At 41.1% G+C, this 15,101-nt stretch overlaps 1 protein-coding gene across 6 annotated transcripts in view; it reads left to right on the top strand.

The window, feature by feature from the left end:
* AFF2 (ALF transcription elongation factor 2) overlaps positions 1-15,101 on the top strand; it is a 393,570-nt gene that overhangs the window by 276,189 nt on the left and 102,280 nt on the right. For all 6 annotated transcript variants that reach the window (XM_081178936.1, XM_081178935.1, XM_081178934.1 and 3 more), the window contains one exon: positions 6,457-6,508. In XM_081178936.1, coding sequence (XP_081035062.1) covers positions 6,457-6,508 — 52 coding nt within the window. The remainder of the gene's footprint in view (positions 1-6,456; positions 6,509-15,101) is intronic.

Genomic DNA, 15,101 nt, shown 5'->3' with positions numbered 1-15,101 from the left:
GCCTCCAACCGTACAAGTTGGAAGCTAGCTATCAGGGTTAGTAACCATTGACAGCCGTATCCTCCATGAATTTGTCTAACTCTCTTTATAAAGCTTTGCCACAAAGTGGATATTTTAAATGGTTTCCTATTGTATTTGGACTTGGCTTTGCATTTTGTATATGTTGCGAGCTGCTTTGTGAAGCCCCTGTTCACAAAAGGAAGGTTGCAAATCCCTAAAACAGAATGAAGCTGCATGAAAGCAATAGTTCTGAAAACAAGAAGCATACTTCCCTTGTTTTTAAATGATGCAACATGTGTCACTGTAGCACTTAGAAGTTGCATTTCCTCCTATGTAAGATAACTTTGGGTACTGATATCCCAAACTCCTTTCATCATTGAGCACCACCAAGGCAGCATCCATGTGGTTCACAGCTGGTCTCCCTTCCAAGCATCAACCATCCCCAGACCTGCTTAGCTTCACCACCTTATGTGCCTTCAGACCAATACCCTCTTTTAAGATGGTGTTTGCTGTGTGCAACTTTTACTGGTGTTAAAAACAATGGGGGTTTTTCTAAAGGAGGGGGGACTGCAACCCAGTTAATCAGGAGAATGTTGTTAGTTGGTTGGAAGTGGGTTTTTGTTTTCTGAAATTGCAGTCTGAGAATAAGCCCAACTGGACTCGATGGGATTTCTGAGTAGACATTAAGGCTGTGTCTCAACTAATCTAACTGATTAAGTGTTGCAGCCATGAGAGTTGCAGTTGTACACCACCTTCCCTCAAAACAGCCCAGGAATCGATCCACAGTGGTGGTTAATTTTTTTAAAAAATCCTCACAGCAACCTTTAGAGATAGGTCAGACTGATGTGAATCCCAAACATTATCAACTACATCACACTGGTTCTTCTCTTGATAAAATCCTAAATACTGTGGAGAAAGCACAGTGGGATTTGATTCCAAGTATACATGTACAGGTCTCCTTTGTCAAGGACATTCTGTGAACCGGTGTAGAATCTATAAGATGGCCAAGACTGCATTGCTTAGTGAACGGAGAGTTGAACTCACAACTTCATTTCCCGTCTCTGTTAGGAACTTGTTGTCTGGCCTTCAATAAGTCACTCAGATTTTCATCTGTAAAATGGGAACAATAGCCACCTGCCTTACAATGGAAAAATACCTGTGAAAATCACATAAGTAGCAAGAGTAGTTTGCCACTTGTAGATGTCCACACACACACACAAAACACATATGTATATGTTAACAACACATGCACCTGTCATTCTCAGTAAATGCCTATGACAAACGCAAGTGGTTTCTATGTCTATGGGGAAATGGCAAACTCTTCATTATTACTCACAGGTTAAAAGCCTGTGAGACTTCACATGTGGGTTGGGAAAATATTTTGAGATGGAGAGGTATTCAGCCATAACCTTCTTTTATCTTTCTCCTGTCCTGTTTCAGTACCACCACTTCCTGTACTTCACTCCCTCATCACATTCCTAGCCCTCTTTCCCCAGTAATTTCCCGTGCATGTTCTAAGCATGTAAATTCAGAGTGTTATGAAGAGAATTTTAGAAACTGTGCTTTATGTTGATAGACCGCCCTAATGCCTGCCAGTCTGAAAGGCAGGAAGGAACAGGCTAGGAATATGCTAACTATCAGATGTAAATGGCATTGCTCCAATAATGAGATCAAAATATCCTCTGTAAGCTCCCTCCCTCCCCCCCCCAAGTGATATGGGGTATTAGCTATGGATGAGAAGACAAACAAGTATATGTATTTTCAATAATAATGCCAGAGAAGAATAGAAAATGAAGTGAATTCCTAATATCCTTTGAGATTGCGTTCTTAGGCAATCTGTTTTCCCTTTTTATTTAGCTTCACTGCCTCCATTTGTGTGTGTGTGTGTGTGTGTGTGTGTGTGTGTGTGTCTACCCACAGAGAGGGACACACACTAGCGTTGTCTTTTACTATCTTGTGAAGGTGTATTATATGTATATGTCTATGCACACATTCAAGCACCCCTCCAAACATACGAACACATAATGAAGTGCTCAGTGTTTTACCTAGCTGCCACCTTTTTTCAGAGCACACTATTCCATTCCCCATCCCACTCAGTGTTCCTTTCCTATCCTTCCAAGAGTCAATATTCTGAACCCACCAGTTGAGCATTCCCAGTCCTTTGGTGTTGAGCTCCATCCTCCACTTAGGGTCGCCCCATTGTTGTGTACCTTCAAACCTCAAGATTCTCCTGAAGCTGTTAATGCTACTATTTTGGCTGCATAAATAAAGGCATTCAGAAAAGAAGTTTGCTGTTAGTATATAGCAGACATGTTCAACCAGTCGACCGCAATCGATGGATAGATCCCCGGGTGATCCTGGTAGATCGCGGTTGATTGTGAGATCCTTATTGATCGCTAGAGGGGGGACACCAGGGAAGGAATGTTTCCACTCCCTCTGTCGCATTACATGGGTAGTTGTTTGGCATTTGCTGCAGTCGATTGTGGATACGATGATTGTCTATTTCGAGGTGTGGGTGTGTGTTTGATGTTGATTTTTCAGTTAGCAATGTATGGCATATACCCTTAAAAAAATCTCAACAACTCTGGTCAGTCCTTGCCTTCCACCAACCCAGCCCATGTACACTCCTCCTCCCTTCAATGTCAACAGATAGTTCACTGCCAGTTTTTTTATCGCAGTCTCTTAAGAGTTGGATGTGCCTGGTATATAGTATATTGACACGTGAGAGTTGTTAACATCATGTTCAGAACTAGTTTTCACAGGGATTGCTAAGGCAATCCCCAGTGACAGAGCATCTAATTTGCATGCAGAAGGTCCCAGGTTAAATCCCCAGCATCTTCAAGTAGATCTGGGAGAGTCTCCTTGTCTGAAATTCTTGAGGGTTTCTGCCAGTCAGTGTAGGCAATACTGAGTTAGATGGATCAATGCTCTGAACCAGTATAAGGCAGCTGCCTGTGTTCTATGTTCCTGAAGTAATTTGGCTTCAAATTTTGTGGCTGAGATTCATTGTCTAATTGTTTGTACCCAATGGCCATTAGAATGGAAACACCAAAGTTACAGGCAGTAGAAGATAAGGTTGTTATCCAATGAAATCACTAATTGCTTACACATGAGTGCTAAAGGCCACATTCACACCATGCATTTAAAGCAAAATGGTGTCACTTGAAACAGTCATGGCTTCCACCAAAAAATTCTGGGAGCTGTCTTATATTAAGGGTGCTGAGAGTTGTTAAGAGACCCTGTATTCCCCTTCCAGAATTACAATTCCCAGAGTTCCCTGGGGGAAGGGATTGACTGTTAAGCCACTCTGGCATTTTAAAAAAGCAACAACCCTCAAGCCGATGTGGGAATGTGGAAAACTAAAGCCTGGAAAACCGAAAAACTGAGAGAAACAAAAACTGACATATTTGCTCATCCCTTGGTAGGATGGTGGTGTTTAAGAACAGTTCTTCATCAGACCCTTTAGATAGCTGTGTCTCATTTAGTCATTGTGTTCAGTTTTATCATCTCTTCCTCTTTTTTCCTTTGTTCTTTCCATTTGTCTAATCTCCAGTTTCCTTTATCCACTCTGTTTGTTTCTACCACAGTGTGTCAAGTAAGGATGTTTAACATGTAAGAGAATAAAGAAAATGTGCTCAATAAAGAAAGAGATCCTTCAGAAAATGATTAAAAGAAAATCATTTTCATGCTTCTCTCCTTATAATTTTTTTTAATAACACAGAACAGATTATTATTATTTTTTAAAAAAATCTTCTAAAAGACAGAGTTTTTACATATTGAAAAGAGATGTAAGTTTTAAAGGAAGGATTTAGCTGGAGCTAATGGTGGTCATCATTGTGATGTAGCCTTATCAGTAGGCTGCTATTTTTGTAACTGAATCTTAAAGGCATTTTTGCCCTTTGAAGAGAGTGTAATGTACTATGCTGATAAAAATCAAGGGTAAATAGAGGTTCTGTGGTCTGTTGTCATGAACATCACGGGCGACTAATGCCACTGTAGAAACAAAGATGGCAGCTAGATAAACAAGTAACGAGCACCCATTTGTCACCCCAAATCCAAACTGCTAAAGATTAATATTTGCTGAGGGTCTCTTGTTTTAGGTAGAAAGAAAGATCTGTGATCTTGGTCACACGTTTACGGGTTTGCACTTGACAGAGGCATCTGTCATTGATTAAGAGGTTAATGATCAGTAGTTTCAGGTCTAGATATTTCGTAACAGCTGAGCCACCCGACAACAGAGGTCAGGGAAAGACGAATGACTTACAAACCAGTTAACATGCATTTTTGCACTTTTAAAAAGTAAACAGATAGATTTAAAATTTGGGGTGCTAATAGTATCCATGGAACTTTACATACAAAGAGTTCAGAGGGACACCATAATGGAAAGTTGCTGAGTTAAAACAAGTTCATTAAGAAATATGGTAGCATTTTTTCTTGAATTGAACTTTAATGGTTCTCTCAAAACAGAAAGCAATTGCCCATTATGTGGCTGTCAGGCCATTTTGCTCAATTGTACCCTCAAATATTTGCAGCCACCTTCCAGGTTGCTTTATGGAAAAGAAATAGTATGCTGCAGCCCAAGAGAGATCATGCCACAGAATTCTTTGTTGACATTGAAAATGGCAGTCATGGATTGCTATATGTTAAAAGTATGTTTTGATCTTCACAGCCTTTTATTAACCCTTTTATAAGCAGCACATCAAAAAGTGGTGCTTCTGTGCTTAATTCTTTGCTGCACATCTAACATTTTTGTCATCAGCATCTTTTTTGTCCAGTTTTGTTTATTGAGTTACTTACTAAATGTAAATATCCCTGTGGAATTCTTTGCATTGTTCTGTGTGATTGTTACGTAAATGAACATTTCTTGAAATAAAGAACAGAAATGTATTTTCACAGAGCATAAAAGAGAACAAACTATTTTACAGTTTTAATGTAAAACAAAAATAAATTCCCTCTGTTGTTAGTGAAGTTAGGTAAAGGTAAAGGGATCCCTGACCATTAAGTCCAGTCACGGACGACTCTGGGGTTGCGGCGCTCATCTCGCTTTACTGGCTGAGGCAGCCGGCGTACAGTTTCCGGGTCATGTGGCCAGCATGACTAAGCCGCTTCTGCTGAACCAGAGCAGCACATGGAAATGCCGTTTACCTTCCCACCAGAGTGGTGCCTATTTATCTACTTGCACTTTGACGTGCTTTCGAACTGCTAGGTGGGCAGGAGCAGGGACCGAGCAACGGGAGCTCACCCCGTCATGGGGATTCGAACCTCCAACCTTCTGATCGGCAAGCCCCAGGCTCTGTGGTTTAGACCCTGTTAGTGATGTTACTTTCATTTAAAATAAAATTAATATGAAAATATGTAGCACATTTTGATGCAGCAATCAACAAGGTTACTGGCTGTGTTATTTAAAACCAGCGGGGGAAAAAATCAAAGATTATCAGATCGGCAACATTTTCTTGATAAAGTTTTATTAACACTTTTCACATTACAATAAAATGCAAAGTAATGACTAAATAATAAAATAAGAAAATAAGAAAATAAGAAAAATAATAAGAAAAAAATAAGAAAAAGAAAAAGAATAAAAGAACAGAGAAAAGATAGAAGAGATAAATAAGTACAGAATCCTCTCTCACAGATAAATCTTAACTTTTCTCCTGTTCACAAAAGGGTGTGTCCTTGCACCTAGGAGCATCCCTCTCTTCTCCCAGCTTCTCTCCTAAGAGATTTCTTTCCCTGCCTCTCACACAGGGTCCTTCAGGCAGATTGGCAATCCAACCCATTAAGTTGAAAATGTAGTCAAAAACACAGGGGCTCAAACAATCTCCAGAACTGCACTATTTTGGTGTGCATGTACAGCCCTAGGGAGGATGTTTCAAAATTTTGGTTCCACCACTGAGAAGACCCTGTCCTTCTAACAGCCAGGACACTTGGAGCAGGGTCTTTAAGGAAAACCTGAATGTCTTAGGAGGTTCACATGGGAGAGGGAACTCCCTCAAATGTCACTGAGCCAGATCATTACCCTGAATTAACTAATCTAGTGGTGGTTTAAGATGTTGTTATCACGTGATCAGAACCTGTGTTCAAGTGGCAAGAAATCTTGGTCTCTGATGTGACAGCTGTTTCAAAATCTATCATTGCATAGACTGAGCTCCTGCATAAGGCTGCTAATTACTTACTGTTTTTAATATTATGCATTTAACTTGGACATACAGAGTAAGGACCTCCAAAGGTTATCCCTCCAAAACAACAGACAAATGCAATGGGTATAGCATGGAATACTATAAATAGATTCGTGTAGAATGTGCTCCACAGATTTATTATTTTAGTAGCTCTAATCTAGATGTGCTTTGGTTTTTAGCACAGAGATTGCTTAGTTATTTTCAAGAGAGGCTCAAACATTGTTCATTTTAAATAACCTTGCATTTTTTTCTTTCTTTGTCTTTTTTTCCCTCCTGAAAGAATGCTTGAAGATGATCTGAAACTCAGCAGTGATGAAGACGATAATGAGCAGGTAACATTTTTGACATCCAGTCTGCTTTCTCAAATGCCTAATGTAGCTGCATGAATTTTTATGATATTTGCAACACTTTATCCCTGCCTGCCCAGAACCTAAATGTCATTTCCATTTAGGTAGCTAATGAGTAGCACCTCAAAAGACTTTGCAATTGCTTGTCGGTTGTCCTTCATTCCAGATACACCAGCATTTATTTTATCCTGATGAAAGTACTCAAGAGAGTACCTTTTTACTTCTTGCAGTTTCTTAATCAAACACATCTTCCACACAGGCTCTCTCAGCTATCTGCCTATCTCCCATTCCCACCACCCTTCTGAGTAACACCCCTCCCCACCTTCTCACTATATAGAAGGATCTGGCAACTTCTGTTTCAGTGTATCTGAAGAAGTGTGCATGCACACGAAAGCTCATACCAAGAACTAACTTAGTTGGTCTTTAAGGTGCTACTGGAAGGAATTTTTTTATTTTGACTATGGCAGACCAACACGGCTACCTATCTACATCTTCCTTCAGTCTATCTTACCAAAGGTATCAAGGTTGGTTGCCACTGTGGACACCATTTCATTGTGACTTCCATGAAAGGAGACCCATTACAACAGGGCTCAAACCCGTTTCCAGCCTAAGGGCCTCTTTCCCTTCTTGGCCACATTCCACGGTAGGCAGATCAGAGGAAAAAATTGTGTGGAGTAATGGATGTTAACGTGACCTTTGCAAAGGAGGCATTTTTTCTATGCACATTCACACATCCCTCTCAGTCCTCTATCTAGGCAAGCAAGAGGTCAAGGTGCATTATAGTCAGGCAAAAATACTGAAGGAGGGTCAAAACATGACCAGTAAGGGTCATGTGGCAAAGAAGTGTGGCCTGGAGAGAGGCTCAAGGGCAGCTGGAAAGGCCTGGGGCATCTCACTCAGCCCCTGTGGCCTGAGGTTACCCATCCCAGCATTAAAGCTTCCATTCAGACGCTTATCCACATTCTGCAAAGCTGATTGTTTTCAGAATACTTTGGCAAAGGTGTAGGAGTCACACCGAGACACCTTCACATATATCAAATGCCCAGTTTGTCCCCCTTTTATTCTCTGTGAGTATTTTGAGTTTCTTTGGGGTGCCAAGGGAGGCAGAAAATAAGGGGTTAGATCTGGAGTCAATTTTCATTTACAGCTGTGCAGCAGCTATTAATGCTGTGTGCTCTCAGTTCACCGAAAGATCTAAAGATGCAAGCCTTTGTGTTTCTCTTTCAGAATGGGCTGCATAATCAGTATCAAATGCTTTTTTCAAAAAAAAAAAAGGAAAGAAAATTCTATTGATGGCTTTATAAAAGTATTGTCAAATTGTTTGAAGTTATCCACCAATATGGTCTCATTCCTATGACCCCCCCTCCCCCTTAAATATGCATGCTGGCCAGGCTACAAGGCACAAATTCTTAACAGCAGGTAAACATCTGCTTAATGTTTTATTAAGCAGTATCATTAAACTGAACTTAAGCGTTTTCTGCATTTTAAAATATTAAGAGTTCCCCCAACTGCGTGGAAAGTAATGCAAGAGCCACCAGCATTCCCATGGCCAAATCACAGATGCAAAGTTGAATTTCCTGTGTACTGGGAAACTGTAGCTCTGCACCACGCTTCATCTACCCAAACTTTTATTTGTTATAAATATTTCTACACCACCCTTCAACCATATTCCCATGCGGCTTACAAAAAGAATTAAATAGTTGTGGCTCGGTGGCAGAGAAACTGCTTTGCAGGCAGAAGCTCCCTGGTTCAGTCCCCCATGTCATCTCCAGGTAGGACTGGGAGAGCCACTGCCAGTGTACGCAATACGGAGCTGGTTAGACCACTAGCTCAGAGTCAGTTTCAAGCAGTTTCATATGTGAATTTGTGCATAGCTCCCAGTACGTTTCCGAGCACAATTCAAAGTGTTGGTGCTGACCTTTAAAGACCTAAATGGCCTCAGTCCAGTATACCTGAAGGAGCGTCTCCACCCCCATCATTCAGCCCAGACACTGAGGTCCAGCTCTGAGGGCCTTCTGGCGGTTCCCTCACTGCGAGAAGCCAAGTTACAGGGAACCAGGCAGAGGGCCTTCTCGGTAGTGGCACCCGCCCTGTGGGACACCCTCCAACCAGATGTCAAAGAGAACAACAACTACCAGACTTTTAGAAGACATCTGAAGGCAGCCCTGTTTAGGGAAGCTTTTAATGTTTGATGTAGTACAGTATTTTAATATTCTGTTGAAAACCGCCCAGAGTGGCTGCGGAGACCCAGCCAGATGAGCGGGGTATAATTATTATTATTATTATTATTATTATTATTATTATCATCATCATCATCATCATCATTATCATTATTATTATTATAAAAGAAAAAGTCCCAAAGTGATTTGCAGATAAGTAAAAAATATAATAATTAAATCACATAAATGTATTAAAAACAAATGTAACAGAACAATATTATATCATTGGTGCTCCCAAATACCTGGTAAAACAAAGCTGCCTTTGCCTGGTCCTGGTTCTAAAACAATGAAAGGTAGATGTCAAGCAAACCTCCTTGGGGTGAACGTTCTGTAAATGAGGGATACTGCAGAGAAGACAATTAAAATGGCATGTTTAATTTTTTTTGTATCTAAAATTAAAATGTAAATACAAAATGTCACAAACCACATCCAATACCCTGCATGACTTTCCCTTCCTCTCCTTTCTTCACATGCCCCCCAGATCTGCTCCAGAGGATCTGTCAACGTTCTGGTGCAGACTTGGTGGGTGCGCAAGGGGGATGTAGGAAAGAGGAGAGGGAAGTTCCGTTGCACAAGCAGGTCCGCTGCATGAGCAGAATGGCAGTGTTGGATGCAACACAGCAAATTATTACTTACACACACACACACCACGTATATTATATGTACTAAGCAGAAAAGAATGAATATATGGGATAAATGTCAGGTCTTTAGTCATTAGCTCTATATTTTGCACAATCAAATAACCTGCAATAATTGTTTCTCTTATTATGTGGCTTTAATGAAAGTAAATTTTAGAAACCACCTGGGGTGGGGTGGGAGGGGGGAGAATCGGCAGGATTAAAGCTGCATCTTTAATGCCCAGGAAAATAAAAAATTGGCTGGTGCCAAAAGAACAGTACAGGAAGGACTGGGCAAACCACTCTGGAAAGAGTGTTCCACAACGAAGGCACCCACCACAGAAAAGACCCTCTGGCAGCAACCCACCTCCCTTCAATATTAGGATTTTTGTATTGATAACACTGGACACAACTAGGGATGTTAAAAAGCATTGATTTTATTTTCCACCCTGTGGCCATCATATGCTGCACCATTTCTGTTCCGCTGCAGTTCACCTTCTGCAGAAAACCACATTATTCAGCTCACTGTTTACTGTGGTAAAATCTAATAACTTAATTAATTATGTGATTGTTGCATGATTGTCACATGGTGTGTTACATGATTCCACACCATTTCAGGGGTGGGGGAGACAGCATCAATAAGAACAGACTGGGAGTGGACTGGTCATAGTTGCCTGCCTGGCTTCCATTCCTGAACAGACACAATTCCTTGTACCATTTCCCACTTTGATGGAATTTCCCCGCATCCTTTGCCACAACCTAACTCTTGCCATGTGCAACCACTTTCAGGCAGGAACTAATTGCTTTGCATGGATATGCGTATTGCCATCTCCACCCAGATGGTTCACTGAACCCCGAGGAGCATAGTTTCTCCTGCAATTGTGCATGCAAGAATCTGATCCTTGATCAGGCAATGTGTGTTTAGCAGGATCAGCTCTTGTTGACTTCTCTTTACAATTCTTTAAAAAAATAGAAAAGAAAAACAATTTAAACCTGTTCCAAAGTCACAATAAATAAGAGCAGCTCAGTGTCTGGATTCTTGTCTAGTCCCAATTAGCTTTGAGTTATCCAAGTGAATTGCAGCAGAAACTAGTATTTTAAAGAGCCGCAGTTTACTAATCTTCTCCAGCCCATTCTTTGTTCTGCATTCTGCCCAAGAAATAGTCCTCTTAACCTTTGAAACGTGTGTCCTTAATCTAAAACACATTGCCAGAGTGTTGTGTGTTTTGGACCCAAGTAACTTTGATACCATTCACTTAAAAAAAAATCACCATTTTCTGCATTTAAGTATTTTCTTGGCAGAACAAATTGCTGAAGTGGATTTTTATCTTTTCAGCCTCACACTCCCCCCTCCCTTCTCCCTTAAACAATTAAATTTTACACATGTGGATCTCAGATAACCCTAAACTCCATTGCCACCTCCTACTTAATCCTTGTTCCTGATTTGGCTGTCATATTTCAGTTATTGTTTCTCTCTTGGCTGTGTTTGTATTAGATAATTGCATGCAAAATGAATTACTTGATCACTCCAACGCTTGTCGGGCCTTAGGTTGAGCCTCCCCTTCCTTCAATAGATAATGGAAGCATGGAACATTTCTTTCCAATTGTCTGTCTCGCCGGTGTTGTTTTAAAACCCTGATTAAAAACTGGCTAATTTGGAAGATATAGTTGTGCTGTTTTAAAGAGATATGGCATCTGAATCTTAATAGCAGGATCGGTTGTTGTTTTCCAGCGACCTCCACCTCCCTGCACCCATTATTACCCAGATCCTGAAAAGTTTGCTTACCTCCCACAATACCTCCTCCCCACGTTTCTATTTAGTTATCAGCAGAAAAGCTGAGGAATCATTCTTCAGTAATGGCATCAATACTGAACACACATACCGGGGGCAAGGTCATCCTGTCAAAGGCATGGGCTAGGGGAATCAGAAGGATTAGGATGAAACCAGCTACAAATAACTTTGATGGAGTATTTTAATGTAAACAGTTTGCCTTCCTTTGAGTTTCACTGACATCTTAGGCAGCACAATGTTTCCAGAAGCAATTAAGAACTGATTTTTACAGTGTATTAAAAGGCCAATATGGATGGTTTTCACCACCTCTTTAATAAGGGTGTGTTGAAGCTTCAATAGTGTTACTTGGAGGAAAGACCCACTGAAACCAACAGGGCTTACTCATAAGCAAGTGTACTTAGGACCGTATTCTCAACTGAGTGTGGGGGGGGGGGTGGAGTGGGAGTTTCTTATCACTTTATACTGAGGTGACAGAGGCAAGAGGCATTTCCAAACTGTCTCTGTTTTTTGATGGGAATTAATCACATACCAGCAAATTCAGGTTGTTCAGTTCTTAAAGTTGCTTTGGAGCTGTGCACAACAAATCGACTCCACCCCCATTCCCCAATACTGGACTCCTCCCCCCCCCAATAAGGAAAGTAACAGGGAAATATGCTGGAAAGAGCAGGGTGGCATGTGCTTGGCGCAATGTCATTTCACCTCCCCACCAACAAAGCAGGATGAATGCTCAATAGACAAGCCACCTGGAAACCAGCCAAGAAACCTGAAGTTTAGCAGATCAGAAAGAAACTTAGACCTTCAGCATATCTACATTTCGTCTCCTAGTGATTCCTTATAATGGCTCGTAAACATGTAATTGGTTTTTACACTCCCACAACCCAGCAGATGAACTCTGCAATGGAGCATTGCATTGACAATGGCAGCAGCAAGGCCTCACGTCTCCACTCCACCCCTCCTCTTTCTCTTTCTTTCTCCATGATGTCGCTGCTGTTATCCTTTGCTTTTGCCCTTTCCTCACTGGAGAGTTATTCATTGATTGAGAGAGGGATAGAGATTAGGGTCTGCTGCAGATTCCCCAAGGACCACAATAAAGAAGACCTTCATCATAAAGGAGAATCTAAGGGCAACAGCTGCAAGGAAAGGGAGGCCAGGAACAGCCTTTGCTGAAATGTCTTTCAGCGTGGCAAAAGGAATTTTAACCCATAGGGGGGCTCTCTTCAACGCAATAATAATGGGAACACAAACCAGACCTAGTTAGAGCAAGCAAGAGATAGAGATTCTCCCCCTGGGATGTCACCCTTGTATTTGTAGAGACTTGTTGAAGCCTGTGCAGCTTATCTGCTACTTATCTGGAAGGGTTTGGCGTTAAGCCGACAGACGATTTCCAACATGGACGCCACCCTCACATTGGGATTCTGAAAGGGAAGTGGGGGGGGGGGGAGTCGTTGCAAAGAAAAGATCTCTAAATGTCAATCTTTGAAAGCTGAACCAGAGATACAAATGGGGACTTGGGGCAGCTTAAAGCGGTGCTGCTAATTACCACAGACGCCTTGGGAACCTTACCTGGAAATGAAACAGCATGTTCAAAGGCAAAACATCCCAATTAATCTTCAGGCGCCATTGCCTTAACTTCTTAAACTAGACACCAACATATTTTCTCAGAGGAGCAATACTGTGGGCAGATGAGAGATGCAATAGTTAAGGGGCATGTGTGCTCCATTGCATGCAGAAATCCCCAGGGTCAGTATCTTGTTAGTGGATCTCATGTAGTAGAAGTGAGAAAGACATTTGCTTGAGGCCGCAGGGTATAGCTGACAGCCCAGGGTAGACAAGTCTTAGACTAGACAGCTCACTATTGGCCCACCAAGCCCAGGACTAGTCTACTTAGACCCATACTATGTATTATGGGCTAACAGTTCTGAACTAAATGGACCAACAATCCATATTCTGGGCATCTATATTCATGTATTATTAGGATAGGCTATGTGGCACCCTCCAGATGATGTTGGGCTCCAAATCCCATAAGATTTCCAGTGGGAGGGCTGGGTTAAATGTTTAGCCCAGCTGAATATTGGTGGTTTTGGAGTGGCCCTGTCTTGTATTTTCATATAATGTCCCTGGCTAGGACACTATCATTCATTCATCCTATAGCATCCATGGCTACTTCAAAGTATGCATTAGCTGGCTGGATGTGCAGCTTGGACTTCTAGACTTAAAAAAGAAAATGACATGGGGCACCTAACAAAGAGCAGTAAATGCTATTTACACACACGCCACTCCTGAAAGTCAACTGACTTTCTCTGTCACCAGCACTAAATGACACCCAGTTTCCCCCATACACACTTGCATTCAGAAGAAGGGACTGAGGGAGATGGAGGCAAACCTTTGCCCAGCCTTGGTTTCAGCCAGCCATGCCCTTTCCATTCCATTCCATTCCTCTCCATCACTGTTCTCCATTCCTGCCCATTCCACAGTCAGTCGGGATCCTGCAGCCACTAAGCATATTCCATCTTCATTTGGTTGTTATGGTTCCTTCTCTTTTAGTTCTTTTCTCAAAAGTATTTTTGTACTTCCAACTGCCTTAAGGTTTCTCAAGTCAGCTGATACTTCCCACTTCCATGTAGATGTTTTCATTTTGGCTACTTAAGGAACCCCTCTTGGAGAATGAGTTTCCAGTTAGCATATAGCTAAAAAGTCCAGGGTGCCAGAGCTCTACATCTGACGCTAAGACTTCCGAGCCACACTCCCTATTTAGCCTATTGGACAAGGTAAAATTCACATTTGCTGCTACACCCACCTCTACTTCTGACCCCACCTACCACAAAGAATAGAAGGATGTGTCAATTTTGGTTCTCTCTCTCATTTTTCCAATCTTAAATTGAGTTATCCACATTTTGCAGCAATTTGCAATATATAGAAGAAGAAGAAGAGTTTGGATTTGATATCCCGCCTTTCACTCCCCTTCAGGAGTCCCAAGGTGGCTAACATTCTCCTTTCCCTTCCTCCCCCACAACAAACACTCTGTGAGGTGAGTGGGGCTGAGAGACTTCAGTGTGACTGGCCCAAGGTCACCCAGCAGCTGCATGTGGAGGAGTTGGGAAGCGGAGACACGAACCCGGTTCCCCAGATTACGAGACTACCGCTCTTAACCACTATACCACACTGGCTCTCATATATATACTTAAATATACATATATAAGTGTGTGTGTTGTGTATATATATATATATATATATATATATATATATATATATACATATATATATATACACTTTTATATATAAGTATATATAAGTATATATATATACTTATAGATATAAGTATATATATATACTTATAGATATAAGTATATATAAGTATATATATATATACTTATAGATATAAGTATATATAAGTATATATATATACTTATAGATATAAGTATATATATATATATGTATACACTTATATATGTATATTTAAGTATATATATGAGAGCCAGTGTGGTATAGTGGTTAAGAGCGGTAGTATATATAAGTATTATATATATATATACTTATATATATAAGTATATATAAGTGTATATACACACACACACACACACACACACACACACACATATATATATATATATATATATATATATATGTAGGTTTTGGTGTCTTCGGGTGTCTTCCCGTGTAAGAGTTGGGGTGTCTAGGCGACGTTTCGACGAGGTCTCACTCGTCATCTTCAGGCTGGTGCTTTCGGCTTCTTGTTACTAGAACAGAGCAGGATCTCAGTGTTTGAGTTCCTATAAATACTGTTGAGGGGGTGTGGTGTATAGCCTCCAACGTTCTGGGCAGATAGGAAGTTCCTAGGTTAATGTGCCTTTTCTTCTTTTGTTCATTAATTACTTGAGGGATATCTTGAGTGATTCCCTACACAGATCTGGCTGGCACAGGGCACAAAACCACAGCTCGCCCCTATACAC

This window comes from Podarcis bocagei (assembly GCF_964188305.1).
Source record: "Podarcis bocagei genome assembly, chromosome: Z".
NCBI classification, from domain to species: domain Eukaryota; kingdom Metazoa; phylum Chordata; class Lepidosauria; order Squamata; family Lacertidae; genus Podarcis; species Podarcis bocagei.
This window is presented reverse-complemented; position numbering and strand designations above follow the sequence as displayed.